Source organism: Drosophila melanogaster, chromosome 3R (genome assembly GCF_000001215.4).
Source record: "Drosophila melanogaster chromosome 3R".
NCBI classification, from domain to species: domain Eukaryota; kingdom Metazoa; phylum Arthropoda; class Insecta; order Diptera; family Drosophilidae; genus Drosophila; species Drosophila melanogaster.
In genome coordinates, this window is record NT_033777.3 from 26,866,814 (window position 1) to 26,883,166 (window position 16,353).

Below are 16,353 nucleotides of genomic sequence, written 5' to 3' on the forward strand. Positions count from 1 at the left end.
GCGGCCACAAAAGGAAGCTACCATCTAGGGGTGAGGGCATATCGATTGGCCACACATCGATATATTCCGTTCCACCCCTGGCGTCCGCTGACGGCGTCTTTTCCCCGAAAAAATTTCAAGTAGTCGAAACCGAATTCCGTAGAAACAACTCGCACGCTCCGGTTTCGTGTTGCAACAAAATAGGCATTCCCATCGCGGCAGTTAGAATCACCGAGTGCCCAGAGTCACGTTCGTAAGCAGGCGCAGTTTACAGGCAGCAGAAAAATCGATTGAACAGAAATGGTAATATTGCGGTGAATTTTTGAGCGGCAGCGCATCTCGCTTTTCCCACTGCGCGTGCCCCCCGCGAATTAAATATTGATGCGGGGATTGCGGAGACGCGGACAACAAAGTGCACGCAAAGTGGACACCACGTAGGCCGCAACAACAAGGAGCAGCGAAATCGGCGGGCATTTGTTATTGTGCTGCTGCGGGCAATCGGCCGTAACCTCACTTTGGCAGCGGTGCCTCCATTTTGTGTTTTCTTCTGCGACTCGTGCCACATTCGCTTTAATTCGTTATTTTAAGAAATGCATTGTGCTGTGTCTATTCGCAGGCTGGCGGTAAAGCAGGCAAGGATTCGGGCAAGGCCAAGGCGAAGGCGGTATCGCGTTCCGCGCGCGCGGGTCTTCAGGTGAGTTTTACAATCTGTACCTCGGTTTTTGGCGCCTTTTCGGTACCCACCTCGCCAACGAGCATATTCCACCACACTAACAGGGTGCCCGCCTTCGTTGGTTGGTTGGGGTTGACAAAAACATAAACAAGCCAGCCGGTCAAGCCAATTAACCAGTTACCTGCCTCTTATGTCCCGGACAGTTCCCCGTGGGTCGCATCCATCGTCATCTCAAGAGCCGCACTACGTCACATGGACGCGTCGGAGCCACTGCAGCCGTGTACTCCGCTGCCATATTGGAATACCTGACCGCCGAGGTAAGTGTGCTTCCGCCGAGTTTTCCCGCTTTTCTCTCGTGGTACTTTTTCTCGCTTCAATGTAAACAGCATTTACCAGAAATATTCAAGGGAAACATTTTTTTTTCCACAGTTGCATTCTCTCCACTTTTCTTATTGTGTACAGTTATTTCGAATTTCCCCGTTCCAATTCAAAAACACACTTTCTTATTGACATTTCGTGTGGAATGAGAATGATGAAAATGTACATCTAATTCATGAAATGCTCGAGGCGCACATTATCAGTTGTTTAAATCTAAATAACAGTAGTTTCGATTTAATGTATAACGCTTTTAATTTTCTAAGAATTATACAGTTTTATAGAGTTTTTGCGCCATTAGGCAGTTACACTTTTCCCGCCTTTTTTCCGAATATAACGTTTACCGTTGAGTTTTTTTTTTTTAATGTTGTGATGTTTATTTAAAGAAATTTTATTTAAAAGATTTCAAAGTTTGTTTTGGTAATGAGCGATACAAGTAAATAAATTGCTTTAGCTTTTGCTTATCCTCAATTGAAATCTTTGATTAATTTCTTTGGTTTTCCCAATCATTTTAGGTCCTGGAGTTGGCAGGCAACGCATCGAAGGACTTGAAAGTGAAACGTATCACTCCTCGCCACTTACAGCTCGCCATTCGCGGAGACGAGGAGCTGGACAGCCTGATCAAGGCAACCATCGCTGGTGGCGGTGTCATTCCGCACATACACAAGTCGCTGATCGGCAAAAAGGAGGAAACGGTGCAGGATCCGCAGCGGAAGGGCAACGTCATTCTGTCGCAGGCCTACTAAGCCAGTCGGCAATCGGACGCCTTCGAAACATGCAACACTAATGTTTAATTCAGATTTCAGCAGAGACAAGCTAAAACACCGACGAGTTGTAATCATTTCTGTGCGCCAGCATATATTTCTTATATACAACGTAATACATAATTATGTAATTCTAGCATCTCCCCAACACTCACATACATACAAACAAAAAATACAAACACACAAAACGTATTTACCCGCACGCATCCTTGGCGAGGTTGAGTATGAAACAAAAACAAAACTTAATTTAGAGCAAAGTAATTACACGAATAAATTTAATAAAAAAAACTATAATAAAAACGCCAATCATGTTATTTCCAAAAAAAAAAAAAAAAAAAAAAAAAACTAGACGAGATGTTTGCGCTTGTGTCGATGAATGTAAAGAATTGCAACTACATAGATGGTAATTAATTTCAGCTGTAAGAAGTACAAGTTTTTCATAATTGTGAGAAAAGTGCAGTAGTATCGCTTAAAGTTCAGTTTTAATCAGGGCATTTAGCAGCTCGAACCCAATGTATTTGTAAGCCCAATAAACGTGTAAATGCCTAGAGCAAAATATCACAACTGTAGCTTTTCATCCGAAAGATAATAATGAATAGACTGACCTGACGTTTTTCAAAATGCGTATTATTTCAAAGAAGTTGTTATATATTTCATTGAATAGCGAGCATTTACACAATTAACTGCTAAATTAGACATTTTTCGGATTAAGGAAGCAAGTAGTAACTACCTATTGCATACTACAGAAGTGGATATGGAAAATGGGCTGTGTCCTAACCCAGAAGATGGGGCTGAGCCCGCTGGACGTCGTCGCAACGCTCCTTGAGGTCCTCGGGATCCAGCTCCAGGCAGGCGCCCCACTCCACCAGGGTGATGCGATGGTCCTTGTTGGAGTCGCAGGACTCGAGGAAGGGTGCGATGCAGTGCTCGAGACTGACCAGCGGAGCACGGATGGGGAAGAGCTCGTGGCGCGAGACGGAGCGATCGGTATCGCCGTCCAGGTCGCACCACTTCCACACGGCGGCGTTCGACCAGCGACGCGAGTTGTTGGTCTCCGCCTCCAGCTCCATCTGCATGTAGTGCTCGGTCAGCTCGTCGCGCTCGGCCAGGTCGCGCATCACGTTGAACAGCCAGTCGCGCATGCGCCTGGGGAAGTCCTTCAGGTCCTCGCCCTCGCAGCTCCTGGGCTCGTGGCAAGCGCCGTAGTAGTCGATGTGCATGTGCGCGTTGTCCGGATTGGTGCAGCCGGGCTCGCCGCTGTCGCACCAGCAGCGCTGCTGATACACAGAGCAGTCCGACGGCCAGGTCTCGTTGGTATTGGTGCAGACCAGGCGGCGAGTGTCCACCTCCTCCGGGCACTCCGGAATGCACACGCATTTGGGCTTCTCGTCGTGCATCTGGCAGATGCGACCGGCTCCGCAGCTCATCGTTTCGCACAGATCCACCTCGACAACGGGATTGAGTAGATTGTGCTGCACTTCGGCCAGCTTGGTGGCAATCTCATTCTCGCGCTCAATATCCTTGATCTGCGAATGGAATTCAGTTAGTGCATTAAGTGTGATTTGTGGTTTGACTTGCGGCCACATGCCTTGTTCTTCTCCTCCAGCAGGCGCAGGAACTCCTCTTCGTTCTCATCGATGTCGGACAGGTCGAGGTCCTCATCCAGCAGATCTTCGGAAAACTCCGTAGAGGCCTGGACGTGGCTCACAGCCAGCAGGCCCAAGCCGAGCAGCAGCCAAAGGGAGCGCATCTCGAATGGCGATCTCAACTACAGGGATTGCAAGTAAAGCATCTTTAAAACACCTTTTTCTTCTCTTTATATTTAAACTATATATTTGGAACTAAAAGTGCCTTTATAAATAGAGTACATTATCAAGTCATTGCGATTGTGAAAACCCAAATTACATTGAGATTAGCTGTGGCCCTGGCCCAACTTCCGTTTCAAGGATTGGTTTGCGACTGTACCGTGTGCGCTGCGTCGTTACTGTACTCCACTGGCGATCTTGTAACCACCAAACAACGGGGTGGTTTTACATGCACATCTCGTGCGGCGTCTTTTTGCTCATTGAAAACAATTGAAGAAGCCGCAAAAATCTTGCAGGGTTCAAAAGGTCAACGCGAATGTGGCGCGCAGATACAGATGCATTTCCTTTTATGGGCAATTTTATTTATGGATCTTTAGATCTTGTGGAACAACAAAGCCAACTCATTGATGGCGGAAGATGACTACTGCAGATCTGGAGTTTTTAAAATAGAAACAAAGTCGGGGGAATGGATAAAATCTCAGAATTTTCAATGTTTGCTTTTCATTTCCTGCTGCCTGCTGCAAATAAGCATTTTTCTCGCTTTTTGCAACCGCAAATTTGAAATATGTTTGAATATTTCAGAATTTGGGGCATGTTGAACACATGTTGAGCAGTTCAAATCGTTTATGAAATCATCTATATATGCAGATGCTCCCATTAATGCGAATATACCTGATTAAAGCTGACCTTAATCCTATTGCTAAACACACACACAGGCTAAACTCAAGCCGAATTTTCGTAATCATTTCAAGATGTCGCCCCAGTTCTATGCTCAATCTTAGTACATGTGCTATATGGCATATATGGCACATCATTGGTTGCCCAACGACACAGTTGGCTTATCAGGTTCCAGCCCGACTTGGCCCCACCGCCGCTTATCAGGATCGGTCGGTCGCTTCCGTTTTGGGTAGCACAAGCAAGATGTGCTTAATCGTCGCTTTTGTGCCGCTGAACATCAAGTCAAATGCGCAGCTATGTATCTGGCAATTGAGAAATGTATACGCGATCTCGCGGAATGGAGCTTCCAGGAATATCCGAGAGTGGGATGCTGCTGCAGTGCATTCCACATGTTGCACACATATATATCTATGTATACAATGCAATATATACTTCCACATGTGTTTGTTTAATTATGCCGACGAAACTAGAAACAATGACGTGATGCAGTGTCCAAGATGCAATGTTTATGCATCGCGAATGAAAGTGGACCAAAAGCAGATACAATCTACTTGAATTGGCGGAAGTGCAATTCACAGTTGACCTTGCAAATCACTGGACTTACTTTTGCTTCTCAGTTCTGACCAATTAACGAACTGATTTCATCGAAAATAAAGTCCAATTGATTGACTATTTGCCAATGAGCAAGGAACATTGAACTTGAGCAACTCGAGCCAGAGCTGAGCTTGCAGAAATTTGAGGAACAAGCAAAGTATCTGTATCTGCATATGTCACACACTTGTTTTGTTAATCCGATTACGACACTCAATCCTTTGTTTCACTCTGCGTGAGTACTCACTGTGCGTTCAATGAAAAAGTGTTTCCCTTCAAATGTCTAATCGCGTTGGCGGATGGCAGGCGACTGTTTGCCTGTGGAAAAGCTTCGGAATGATTACGGATCGCCAAAGTGGAGCATGGAGCACTGCCTGCCCATGGTTTTGGTGTCGCCTCCAACGTGTTGGCTCCCAACATGTTCGCTTGGAATAAAAACACTGATTGCTTCGATTTTGGCAGCTCTTTTTTATTGGTTTCTTGCTTTTCAACACATAAAATAAATCGTGTCCTCTTCTACGTACCTCATAGTTTATGGGAAACTTGAGCCTTGGTCTTTTGAAATAGGCCACTCCAGCGTTGCTCCGGGGGTTTATTTTTTTTTTGGAAAAGAAATAGGTTGTTTGCTTAGAAAAGCGTAATAAAGATTCGATAACAAGATACACATAAGTTAGAAACTTAAGAGCACTTATAAAAACTCTAGTTTATCCTAGATGAGATCCGTTACTAACTTACCTTACGAATTAACTTTGTCTCAAGAGTATTTTGTAGAGTAGAGTATGTTTAAAATTAGAGCGATATTTGTTTGTATCTAGAATGGCATAACGGTAACTAAATATAGTTTATGCTATCGCTAAAGAGAAAGAGACTTACATATCGTCAGCTAAAACAAATACATAGTGTTGTTTTTAATTTGTATTTATTTAAAATAAATATGCGTATGGGTTTTCATAGAGTTCGGTTAAGTGATAAATTGTATCTCGATAATGCAGCATAACGAATCTTGCAAATTGTGGACTAGACCTCTCTTATTTCAGTACTGCATTATATATAAAGATCAATTCAAAGCCCTTGGCGTGCACAACAGCTTAATAATAGGAGAGAGTCGAGAATAAATCGTAAGTCTAGTTAATCCGAAAGCATATACATTTTCTTCGCATTTTTTTCGGGTATATACACTTCTTTGAGTTCGTCATGATATACAAATAAGAAGAGATATATGTAGTATATGAATTAACATCGTGGGCGACGAGATAAGAAACCTTTAACATTAATACAGTATATAAGTGTCCGATTCTTGCTTCTTGTAAAAATTGACATTTGTTTTGATATCATCTCTTGTGTACATTAATAGTTAAGGCCACGCCCGCCAGCCCTGCGTATGATTTGATTTGATTTGGGATCCGACTTCGCTCCGGATTCTTATATTCTTGTTTCTTGTTTCTTGTGTTTTTTTTGTTTGGACGTATCTTCTTATTTGAATGGTTTAGGTAATACATAGGCATCTACGATTAAACTACTTGTTTTGGGCCAATAAGCTCAGGCTACAGCTCCGTGATTTATGTCTAATTAATTGATCTTGATTGGCAATTGTTCTTCCATCCTCCACCATTGCACAATCCTTCTTCTTGTTTTACAGATAGAGAGAGAGGTTTAGATTTAAATAGAGAGCCTGTTGTAATTTCGTATCGTATTTTGGGCATTCTTCTACGATACAGAGTTTCATAATTATGTCTAGAGTAATTCGAACTGGAGAAGTGCTCGCTCCTCGCAATACGTTGTATAAAATAGTTATATATAGTCTGCCATAGCTTAGGTCAATCGTAGGGTAATCAATGGTATAGCTTAAGTGTACAGTAAAATCGTAGTTAGTTGTCCTATGATAGAGAGACAATGCGTTAAGTTTCCTGCTTAGTAACTCTAAGCGAGTGTGGCCTAGCTTATGAACGAGCTTACTAAAGAGTGTCTTGATTCTTGAGCTTTAGCCGCCCAAAGAGCATCTAAATCAAAGAGAATTTTAGACATTAGTAATTACACATAAACAAGTACTTCAGACGTAGTGCATCAATGGCGAGTAATATATGCGTATATGGATATATTCGTGGCAAGACGTATTTGAGGTAGCTCTTATGCATAGACCACATTCAAAAGAAACGACTAATGGCGGGTACGGCTACTCACCCAATCTAGCGGCGATATTTGCTGTTGGCACTGCCTCCAGTGGCCACGGAGCCATTGGATACGCCAACAGCCTTGGCCCCAGTTGGCGGCGGAACGCTTCCATTAGGCGGCAGTGGTCCAGCGTTGTAGCCCGTATATGCTGGTGGTTGAGGAGTGTCTACAATTAGTAGCTGTTCAAAATTACATGTCTTTAATAATGGATTATACCTACGGTAGCTGTTGGGCGGACCTGCCGAGTAAGGATTCATGCGGTTTGCATTCATATTGTTGTGCTTGGATGGTCCGCCTCCGTAGTTTTGCTGATAGCCAGTGCCGAAATTTGGTTGTGGTGTTGGCTGTTGCGAAGACTGCTGCTGGTGGGATGGAGGAGCTGCACCCGGCACTGGGGGCGGCATGTTCCAGTTACCTGGAGCCGTCGGCGGTGGTCCATTGTGACCCATGGGTGGTGGCACTGCTCCAACCGGCGGCACCTGTTGCACTGGTGGAGGACAACCCCACTGGTTGGCGTGCCACTGCTGGGCACCCGGTGGTGGCGGTGGTGGTGCATTCCAGCCATTTTGTTGCGGCGGCGGATATGGACCCCAGCCGTTCATCTGCTGCGGCGGTGGCTGCTGGTAGTAGGGCGGCATAGCCGGCGGAGGTGGTCCCCAGTAGTTGAAGTTTGGTGGTGGAGCAGACATAGGCGCCGGTGGTGGCTGTTGTTGGTAGGGGCCCATGGCCTGTTGTGGCGGCACTGGTGGTCGAAAGCTAGGTGCCTGCATATTGCCATTAGGTGGCTGCTGTCCGCCACCCTGCTGTTGCTGCTGCTGATTGAGCGACGGCTTGATGGCGTTGGCCAGCCCACCTGGCTGCTGTTTCTCCTTCTTGTCCAGGTTATAAATGGACTTCTTGACGTCCACGTGAACGTACTTAATCGCATGTTGCTTTTTAACTAAACGGGATGAAGGTTCATAATTAATATCAATCTAATATTTAGCATTTTAGCTTTTATGCTTACGGATAGCCTTATCCACTGCATCGTAGTCGTCGAACTCGACGAAGGCGAAGCCGCGACGCTTGCCAGTGGTTTTGTCAGTAAGCAATTTAACGGAGACTACATTCCCGAATTGGAGGAAGTATTCACGAAGGCATTCCTCATCGTGGTTATCCTTAAGACCGCCTACGAACAGCTTCTTCACGGATATATTGGTCTCGCGCGATTCGCGTTCGGGACGGGGCAGAGCACGCTTGGCTTCCACAGTTCTGGAAGCGAAAGGCCTCATGGTATAGATCTATTCTTGGTACGATATGATCCCCCACCAAGTCTATACTCACTTGCCGTCGATGATGTGCGGACGGTTCTCCTGGGCCCTGTCGACCATGAGAGACTTTGTGTAGGTGATGAAGCCGAAGCCGCGAGATCTCTTGGTGGCAGCATCGCGCATCACCACAACATCGACCACCTTGCCCCACTGGCCGTAGAACAACTTCAGGTTCTCCTCGGTGGTGTACGGGGCCAGCCCGCCGATGAAGAGCTTACGCAAGTGCTCCAGCTCGCATATGTCCTACCGGTGCAGAGGTGGTAAGTGGGTTAGCCAAGTGGGTTGGCATGTGGTGAAGGGTGGTATGTGTGAAGGGAAACAAATATAGGTGCGTCACTTGCCAAGCCGCATACATGCACAGAAAGGTACGCGTATGTACTTACATCTTCCTCGCGATCTGCAAGCACAATCACATCGGCGGACTCGTCCGATAGGGGCTCATCCTTCACCATTGTGTTAGCAAATTAATTATCACTAAATTTAACCGAAATTAAGAAACGAAAACGACCAGTTTGCACGTCGAACGGTTGAAGCGAAGTGAAAATTGTGCTGTCAGGAAGCGAATCATTGATTCGATACACCCACTCTCTCTGTTTGTTATCGATAAGTTGGTTAGGGGTATTCTTGAAATTTCTAAAGTGCCAAGTTTCTTTACTATCGTAATAATAAATACATACACGAATTGGATATGCGATAGCTGTCAAATTGTAATATAGTTTTTCAGAAGCAAAGCGAAAACCGCCAACGTATACTAGCCCCTTTATGCATTCAATTGAGTATTCAACTTAAGTTCTAATGTCGGATTCGCCCCATGAGGAGCACCGCTTGTGCGGTCTGGGGAATCACACGCTGAGGTCCCCGTACCGCGTAATCAGAAATCCGCACCTGCTGAAGTTTGGCCAGCTGATAAACTCGGAGCTGCGGTCTCAGCCACTGTGCCTCTCGTGCTACACGCAACTGATCCAGCTCTACCGGCTGAAGAACAACAATGCGAAGAGACACCTGGCAAATAGACAGGCAGCCAGTGCTATTCTCTCGAGGAGCAGTAGTGAGAAATCTCATGAGTCCGCGGCTAGTGTGTCCACAACACAATCCTCGGAGGAGCAAGAATCAACCACTAGCGCAGCGCCGGCGGCGGCGGCTCAAAGAGCAGGAAGCCAGTTGGTTGAGTCCAATTCTTCCGACGATACACTTTTCTCCGATGACTACGATCCCAGCTCGAATCTGAGTTTGAATGCCGTGAATGGAACGCGGCTACCGAATGTCCAACCAATTCCGAAAAGGCGCCAGTTTGTGCATCTAAATCGTGAAGCTATGGCCATTTATCTGGCGGGAACTACTGGGGGATAATGTTTGTTTCATTTAGGATATTTTCATAAATTAAATTTGAAATAACACTGTTACCATCTATGTAACCATCTATCGATAGTTTCCGCCATGTTATTAGCAGCAGAAACAGCTGGCTGAGCACCAGGGCTGCATTATTGTTTGTTAGTTTTGCTGTTTGGTTTTTAACAAATTTCCTGGTTTTCCCTCAAAAACCCTCTCTTATATAAATAAATCAAGTGCAAAATGCTGAGTCCATAACAACACACGTAAGTTTGTTGGCAAGCAGTGAGTGATTTCTTCGAAAAGTGCAATTCCTGCAATCTGTTATGTTTTCACAATGACTTTTATTCGATCTTAATCTAAACAGTTTAAAGCTCAAATAAATGTAATCAATTAGCAAGTATTAGCAAATGTTAATAGGCGTTGTTGTTTCTCGACGTCGCTGCTGCTGCTGCTGTTGTTGTTGTTTTTGTTGTTGCTGGCGCTGGAACTGGTCATCGATGTCGATGAAATTGGCATCCTGCGTGTTATCCTTGGGCAGCGCTGCCGGCGTCGCTGCCGCGGCATAGTAGTTTAGGCCCACGCCCACCGCCACGCCCCCAGTGACGCCTCCGGGGGGCATGGTCGTGGCAGCCTGACCCATTATAGAGCTCATAAAACCATTGGCCACGACAAAGTTTCTGAAAAATTGATTACATCAATGTACAAAATAATTTCGAGCAACCCCCTCCGGCACAAAAAAAAAAAAAAAAAAAAAAAAAAAATATGGAAAAAAATGATATCGTCTAATTGGGTCTGTGTGCGCATAAATGTCGTAAAATTAATTTCGTGTTAATTTCATGTTGGCCATCAATTAAACTAGTGACATTTCACTAAATTACTTCCGTTTCGAAAATGCAGGTATAAATACCCAGTTAAAATCCTCTTCACGAGCTATTCATCAACCATTAATTTATGTTCATTTAATATTATTTAACTCAATCAAAATCGATGATATCTTTGTACATATGAAACAGAAAAAACGATTCAAATTAGCTAAAGGGGAAACCCACCTGTAGTGCTGATCGATCTGAGCCTTTTCAATGCGTTTGTCCTTGGCCCTGCGATTCTGGAACCAGATCTTGATTTGCGTTTCGGTCAGGCGCAGCGTTTCGGCCAGCTCGAAGCGACGACTCCTGGAGATGTACTCGTTCCGATGGAACTCCACCTCCAGGCGAAGCGTCTGCTCTGTGCTGAAAGTGGTCCTCTGGCGGCGTTGTCTTCCCTCCTTGCGTCGCCTGCGAGCCACTGAAAGTCAAATACATTGATATCCTTACAATTAATACGTGTATAATATCTAGTTGGAATCAGCTTATTAGTTATGTAAACCCCGCACCATTCAGTGTGTACAATAACGACATCCGTCGGATAGCATCATTTTTTCACAGCCCACCCACTTTCGTTTATGTCCAACACAATGGAGATGTTAGAGCGAAATTAATCTTACATTAACAAACCATCAAGTTATGAGCGGGACTAAACGTTTTCGAATGTGGTTGCGTGTCGCTGCGTCAGTTAAACAAATAATTAACCACTCCGATCCGTGGTCCATCCGTCGTCCTCCCTCTCTTGCTCTCTCCGCCCGCCCACCTGCCAGAATTCGTCGTCGGTCGCGTTTGTGGTGCACATTAAAAGTGCATTTACCACGTAGTTTCTGTTCTCTATGTTTTTTTTTTTACCACGCTTTTCATTTCGGCAATCTATGCTGATCCGGGAAAGTTATAACAATGCCAACAGCTGGCTGGCCATCATCATCATCATCATCCTCGTCGAAATTCTCGGCATCATCCGCTCTTTCGAGTTTTCCATTCTGTCGTTTGATTGTTTGCATTCGCAGTGTCGCCGACGATGAAGCTCAACCAAGCGCACATTATGCCCCACTTCATCCTGCAACAACGAGCACCTGCCACCCAGGAACACCCACCACAAACACCCACACCATGGTGAATGTTGCGGTTTAGAGTCTAATTGATGTAACAAGGCGAAGCTGACAAGTTGCTCGGTGGTGTTAGGATGGTGGGGGGGGGGGAGGGGGGGTTTCCCCGGGAAGGGGTTGCTTTGTGGGCGTTGTAATCTCTAGCTTTTGCTTGATTACCCCTAGTCCGGATGGCTCTGGAGGGGCTTAAGCTCTTCCCTGATCCTTGCCGAAGGTTTTTTTTTTTTTTTAAATCACGTGTGTAATTCGATAGCCAAGTGTCCTTTCGGACGGTTTGTTGTGGCTAAAAATGAGTCTTCCTCGCTTAACCCTCCTCGCTTGCTGTTTGTGTTTGCTTTTTTAGGTTTCCTGCCGAGCTCAATTACAATGCTAATTTTTTCAGACACTTGTTATTTTTTTGAGATTGACCAAAAGTTTGGCTTGTAAGTTAGTTAATTTAAAGATCAAGTACTTATAGTAACTACCAAGCTGGTTTAGCATTAAATATATCAACTGTTCTGAATCTAAAAAATGCTTGCATATGTAGAATACGTTTCTGCTCGTAGAAAAGGTTTCAAAGTGTCTTTAACTTTGATTTCTTGCTTACGAATGGCTAACCCATTCACCCTTAACCTGCGATCATTTTCATTAGCCGACGCATTTCCATGTTTCAATATCCCCTCAACCTCATCTCCGCACCTGGCCACCTTGGCCACCTCATCAGGAGCAAACGAAAAAGCCGCAAGTAAACGAAAACTTTCACGGCTCAATGCGTTTTAATTTTTTCTTGGCATTCGGTTATTTTTTTTCCTTGGCTAATTTCTTTGCATTTGGGGGTCAGCAGCAGCAGCAGCAGCAGCAGCTCATTGTGTGGCATTGCTTGGTTGCCCCACCTTAGTTTCGTTTATTTTTTTCCAACTGATTTTACATAATCCTGGCCAGCGCACTCGGTGCGAAGATGTGGGGGATATTCAATATTGCAGCACTGACGATTAATCAGTTTTTTTTTGCGTATCCGACTTTTTTTTTTTGCAGTTCCTGCGGAACCAAGTTCATCTGGGCTGCACCTGCGCAGGCGTGTGAAATGCTCATCACTTCCTCTGGGCCTTTTCAATCGTAACTTTCGAACTCTTTCGGGGATCGGGCGGAAATGTTGGCTCCCCTGGGCTTCAGCTGTCCGCGATGCTTGCTCCTGCGACGTGGCGCCGAGCGTTGGGCCTCACTGGCCCGCCAATTGTCGGGCAGCAGCTCCCAGGATGATGCCAGCAGCAAGGATGCGGCCGCCCAGGAGGCAGCAAGTGGCTGTCCGCCCAATAGCACAACGACGGGCACTGACACTCCCAAAGCCAAAGATAAAACCACCAAGGGAAGGAAGCGGCTCAGAAACATAGAGGTAATGTTGTAAGCTAGTTGTTATCATTGCTATTATAGGTTAAATATCAGTTGGTAAGATTGTAGTTCATTAGAAAGAAAGGATCATCGATCTAGTATTGTAACACAAAACTTAGTGTAGTTCTATGAACTTCTAAAACTATTGAGCAGTATTATCGAAGGATCCAATTGTTATCACAATACTGAAATAACTTTCTATCCTAAGAGGAAAGTGGCTCAAGAGATTGCATATTATATAATCGTTTGCAGATACCTCCCGAGCCCACCACCTGCTGCATGTCGGGCTGCGCCAACTGCGTTTGGCTGGACTACGCACAGACGCTGGCCAAGCTGCTGGGCGACAACGATGAGGAGGCGCGAGAGATTGTGCTGAGCAAGATCACCGACCCGAACCTGAAGATGTTCCTCAGCCTGGAGCTGCGCCAGATGGCTAAGCAGCGGGAGGAGAAGGCGGCGGCGGAGAAAGCAGCGAAGCAGGGAAAGCCAAAGAAATCCTCGCCCCCGCCGTAGTACAAATCCCCGCTCACCTAAATATCTAGTTAGGACCAAATTCGTAGTAGCTCAAATTTACTCTTGTACTTAGTGTGTAAGAACTAAGAAACCTCAAAATAAACATGTAAGAGTTAAGGTTCTGAAGAAGTTATTTTCGTAGTTCTAAAGATTCTGCATAGCTTTGCAAATATTCTACACATTGTTAGAAACCATTCTTTTTTAAATGTAAGTACTCACGAAATGCGGAAAAGCCGGCGCTGAAGTGCGGGTCACTTGGGAAGCCGGCTGGGAATGCGTGTGGCAGGACAGGATTCGCAGCTCCACCGGCGGCAATTGCTGGCGGCGGGCTCACGTAGCTGAGTTTCTGGTGCACCAGCTGCGGCGGATGATGGTGATGATGATGATGCTGCTGGTGCTGCTGGCTAGGATGCTGCGGATAGTCCTTGGCGTGACCATAGAAATCGTAGGCGGGATATGCGGCTAGCGAGGTGCGTTCATCGCTGATGGAAATGTCTGGCGAGGAGACGCTTCCTCCATCGCTGTGATAGGGCGTGTCACAGGGCGGCGGCTTGTGGGCGTGTGTTCCGACGTCGATTTCCCCATTTTCCGAGGAGCGCGTTTCCAAATGCCCGTACAGACGTTCGAAAAACTGTCGCGGCGACGAGGGACGTTGCGGCACGGATAGAATCGTAGTGTTCGCTATGGGATCTAAGCTGTCACTCCTTTTGATGCCCGGCGAGCCGTCGGGTGAGCCAATCTCAACTTTGTGACGTTGCATTTCGTTTGAGGATGTGCCGCGTTAGCTGTCCAAACTAATCACTTGGGTAATCGGCGAGCGACTGAAGTGCCACAAATAATTCTACTTCCGCTGGTCAAGCGACGCTTATCCTGACGTCGACGTCGGCAGAGGAACTGGGTGAAAAAAAAAAACAAAGCAAATTACGCGGCACATCAGAAAATTAACAGCAGCAGCGGGGGCGCCTAAAATGCTGCTTACTAATAATAATAATAAAAAAAAAGGACCCCCTTCCCACTAAACACCTGAAGTGTGGCCTGAAACCCGGTTTGATTGGCTGAAGTGCCGTGCAATTAACCCCTAATTTTACTTCCGGCCAAAGTTTCACTTAAGGGTGGCAAGCAGTGTGCCTAAATAAGCTCCGCCCACTCTTAAGCAAGCAGTACTCACGTCTTCATACAAGCAGTGTGTGCGTACAGTCCCTGGTTTAGCCAAGTTTCTTACCTCGCCAGTGCTTTGCGAGGACAACAACCTTAAGAGCGAGATCCCTAGAGGTGGGCAATCAGCATTTGCTTCTTCAATGTATTTCATGCATTTTTCAAACTACCATAAACGGTCCGTCTAAATGGCAAAAAGTCTATATAAGCAACCGAATCGCGCCACTATCTGTAATTTTACATAGCGCGCGCGAGGGATCGAATCAAATCGAATCGAGTCGAGTCGAGTTCGTGGATTATATCAGCATGGATAATGTGTTCCCAAAACTTCGGTGCGTAAACGTGTGCTGTTTTGGGAAAGAAGTATCGATGAAGTGATAGTGATCGAAAGAACGAAAACAAAAACAAACGATTACGGTTATGTTGCCAATCCGTCTGCGCTGCGCAACCGATTTGCACGTACCGTTAGTTCGCGCAGCTGTCGCAGCCACCGAAAGTGCCAATAAAGAATAATAACAATAAACAAAGACCAACAAGTGGTGACGAAAATAAGAAAAAAAAAGGTACATCCCTTCGATTTTGGCCAATTTCGATTTTGTTTATCGAATTCCCATATCCCCTCAAACACCACAAAATGGGAGCAGTGCAAAACAAATAAAACCAGAAAAATTGCAGCGACTTTTGTTTGTTGTTTTCTGTCCGGATATTAATTGAATGGCTTTTATTTGGCCCCGGCGTGCATTTGTGTTTGTTTCTCTGACGGCTCTGAGCTGCGTTTGAGCAATGCAAAAATATTTTGTTAAAACTCGTTTCGTTTCGTTTAGAGCTTATTTGGCTTAAGCCCGCGAGTGTGTGTTTTTCAGTCGCCGACTTTTTTCCATCCATCAATTTCGGTTTTTTGTTACACTGACATATGCAAATTTTTTGAACATTTTTCGTGCGTTTTATTTTTTTGAGCTCAATTTATAAATACCTTCTGGTTGCACAGAAAAATGAAATTCAGACATGAACCTCGACTTAAAAAGTAATCAAACTGGATTGGAATCAATTGCAAAACAATCATATTTAATGAATTACAAACAGTAACCTTAAATTTATACATCAATACATCACATCATTGTGCTGAAAGACCTTAAAATAAATTTGCAAATATTTAAGCATAGTGTTTTGAGTCTTTAGAATGTTTGTATATTTTTTGTCGTGTGTAGAGCCTCTTCGGCATTTCCTCCTCCAGGCGATGTTTAATAAAGCGAAACCCACATGTTGTTCATTCTGTTTTCCATCCAAAAACAAACGAAAAAAAACAATAACATCAGCCTTTTCATTTCCATTGACATTTATGAGCGGCGCTAAGGGTGCACGCTGCCTCTCGCTCGCACGCAGAACTTCCTGCCTCTGGCCATCCCGCTTGCACATGCAGAGGCGTGGGCGGAGGCATTCGCGAGGGGCTTATTGTGGGATTTCTTTTGATTCCCTAATTCCCACCGCGGGATTTCTCGTGGGCTCGTTTTCATTATCCTGCGCATGCGCAGCATATTACGGGAAAATTGTTATGGAAATGAACGCGGACTTTTATGTTTGATTGATAGAAATGTCGCGTACTTACCAATTAACAGCGCAACAACAACGACTAACAGCTGTTGGCAATGTGTGTTGTCCGGTTACC

General features: G+C 45.2%; 7 protein-coding genes across 19 annotated transcripts in view; 4 read left to right on the forward strand and 3 right to left on the reverse strand.

The window, feature by feature from the left end:
* Positions 1-115: 115 nt before the first annotated feature.
* On the forward strand, positions 116-2,407 carry His2Av (Histone H2A variant). 2 transcript variants are annotated; one of them, NM_001276068.1, is made up of 5 exons: positions 116-282; positions 596-673; positions 856-969; positions 1,543-1,873; positions 1,929-2,407. In NM_001276068.1, exons 1-4 carry the CDS (start codon positions 280-282, stop codon positions 1,771-1,773), a joined length of 426 nt encoding a protein of 141 aa, NP_001262997.1. In that variant the 5' UTR covers positions 116-279; the 3' UTR covers positions 1,774-1,873; positions 1,929-2,407. The 2 variants fall into 2 exon arrangements, with proteins under 2 accessions (NP_001262997.1, NP_524519.1); NM_079795.3 differs by having other exon boundaries at positions 1,543-2,095.
* Positions 2,408-2,424: 17 nt separating this feature from the next.
* On the reverse strand, positions 2,425-5,182 carry SPARC (Secreted protein, acidic, cysteine-rich). Of its 2 annotated transcripts, none has more exons than NM_143252.4 (3): positions 5,113-5,182; positions 3,380-3,559; positions 2,425-3,317 (listed from the first exon to the last, which is right to left on the reverse strand). In NM_143252.4, the coding sequence occupies exons 2-3, from the start codon at positions 3,539-3,541 to the stop codon at positions 2,565-2,567; spliced, it is 915 nt and encodes a 304-aa protein (NP_651509.2). In that variant the 5' UTR covers positions 3,542-3,559; positions 5,113-5,182; the 3' UTR covers positions 2,425-2,564. The 2 variants fall into 2 exon arrangements, with proteins under 2 accessions (NP_651509.2, NP_001262998.1); NM_001276069.1 differs by lacking the exon at positions 5,113-5,182 and adding an exon at positions 3,697-3,754.
* Positions 5,183-5,315: 133 nt separating this feature from the next.
* Positions 5,316-8,929, reverse strand: Rb97D (Ribonuclear protein at 97D). Of its 9 annotated transcripts, none has more exons than NM_079796.5 (6): positions 8,731-8,929; positions 8,361-8,590; positions 8,044-8,288; positions 7,258-7,977; positions 7,047-7,203; positions 5,316-6,865 (listed from the first exon to the last, which is right to left on the reverse strand). In NM_079796.5, exons 1-5 carry the CDS (start codon positions 8,797-8,799, stop codon positions 7,052-7,054), a joined length of 1,416 nt encoding a protein of 471 aa, NP_524520.1. In that variant the 5' UTR covers positions 8,800-8,929; the 3' UTR covers positions 5,316-6,865; positions 7,047-7,051. The 9 variants fall into 9 exon arrangements, with proteins under 9 accessions (NP_524520.1, NP_001014677.1, NP_733172.1 ...); NM_001014677.2 differs by having other exon boundaries at positions 5,770-6,742; positions 7,047-7,185; NM_170293.3 differs by having other exon boundaries at positions 5,770-6,865; positions 7,047-7,185.
* Positions 8,930-9,038: 109 nt separating this feature from the next.
* ms(3)K81 (male sterile (3) K81) lies at positions 9,039-9,749 on the forward strand. The gene has a single exon (NM_143253.2). It carries the CDS (start codon positions 9,143-9,145, stop codon positions 9,695-9,697), a length of 555 nt encoding a protein of 184 aa, NP_651510.1. The 5' UTR covers positions 9,039-9,142; the 3' UTR covers positions 9,698-9,749.
* A 67-nt stretch (positions 9,750-9,816) lies between these two features.
* Positions 9,817-13,646, forward strand: CG5500 (uncharacterized protein). The gene is made up of 3 exons (NM_143254.3): positions 9,817-9,942; positions 12,666-13,023; positions 13,272-13,646. Exons 2-3 carry the CDS (start codon positions 12,781-12,783, stop codon positions 13,530-13,532), a joined length of 504 nt encoding a protein of 167 aa, NP_651511.1. The 5' UTR covers positions 9,817-9,942; positions 12,666-12,780; the 3' UTR covers positions 13,533-13,646.
* On the reverse strand, positions 9,958-14,358 carry ro (rough). Of its 2 annotated transcripts, none has more exons than NM_170294.1 (3): positions 13,752-14,358; positions 10,729-10,963; positions 9,958-10,356 (listed from the first exon to the last, which is right to left on the reverse strand). In NM_170294.1, exons 1-3 carry the CDS (start codon positions 14,290-14,292, stop codon positions 10,080-10,082), a joined length of 1,053 nt encoding a protein of 350 aa, NP_733173.1. In that variant the 5' UTR covers positions 14,293-14,358; the 3' UTR covers positions 9,958-10,079. The 2 variants fall into 2 exon arrangements, with proteins under 2 accessions (NP_733173.1, NP_524521.1); NM_079797.3 differs by having other exon boundaries at positions 10,003-10,356; positions 13,752-14,331.
* Positions 14,359-14,920: 562 nt separating this feature from the next.
* The window catches only part of T48 (Transcript 48), a 29,264-nt gene continuing 27,831 nt past the window's right edge, over positions 14,921-16,353 (forward strand). For both annotated transcript variants that reach the window (NM_001276070.1, NM_079798.3), the window contains exon 1: positions 14,921-15,250. The gene's annotated coding sequence lies outside the window, so the exon portion shown is untranslated. The remainder of the gene's footprint in view (positions 15,251-16,353) is intronic.

Excerpts from the sequence above, each read along its gene's own strand:
- His2Av (NM_001276068.1), top strand. Across the intron at positions 674-855 it reads CCGCGCGCGCGGGTCTTCAG|TTCCCCGTGGGTCGCATCCA; the intron begins GTGAGTTTTACA and ends TGTCCCGGACAG. Across the intron at positions 970-1,542 it reads TGGAATACCTGACCGCCGAG|GTCCTGGAGTTGGCAGGCAA; the intron begins GTAAGTGTGCTT and ends CAATCATTTTAG.
- SPARC (NM_143252.4), bottom strand. The coding sequence starts at position 3,541 with ATGCGCTCCCTTTGGCTGCTGCTCGGCTTGGGCCTGCTGGCTGTGAGC. Across the intron at positions 3,318-3,379 it reads TGCTGGAGGAGAAGAACAAG|ATCAAGGATATTGAGCGCGA; the intron begins GCATGTGGCCGC and ends TTCCATTCGCAG.
- Rb97D (NM_079796.5), bottom strand. The coding sequence starts at position 8,799 with ATGGTGAAGGATGAGCCCCTATCGGACGAGTCCGCCGATGTGATTGTG. Across the intron at positions 7,978-8,043 it reads TGCAGTGGATAAGGCTATCC|TTAAAAAGCAACATGCGATT; the intron begins GTAAGCATAAAA and ends CATCCCGTTTAG. Across the intron at positions 7,204-7,257 it reads AGGTCCGCCCAACAGCTACC|ACACTCCTCAACCACCAGCA; the intron begins GTAGGTATAATC and ends TACTAATTGTAG.
- CG5500 (NM_143254.3), top strand. The coding sequence starts at position 12,781 with ATGTTGGCTCCCCTGGGCTTCAGCTGTCCGCGATGCTTGCTCCTGCGA. Across the intron at positions 13,024-13,271 it reads AGCGGCTCAGAAACATAGAG|ATACCTCCCGAGCCCACCAC; the intron begins GTAATGTTGTAA and ends AATCGTTTGCAG.
- ro (NM_170294.1), bottom strand. The coding sequence starts at position 14,292 with ATGCAACGTCACAAAGTTGAGATTGGCTCACCCGACGGCTCGCCGGGC. Across the intron at positions 10,964-13,751 it reads CGCCGGCTTTTCCGCATTTC|TGGCTCGCAGGCGACGCAAG; the intron begins GTGAGTACTTAC and ends TTTGACTTTCAG. Across the intron at positions 10,357-10,728 it reads CAGATCGATCAGCACTACAG|AAACTTTGTCGTGGCCAATG; the intron begins GTGGGTTTCCCC and ends TCAATTTTTCAG.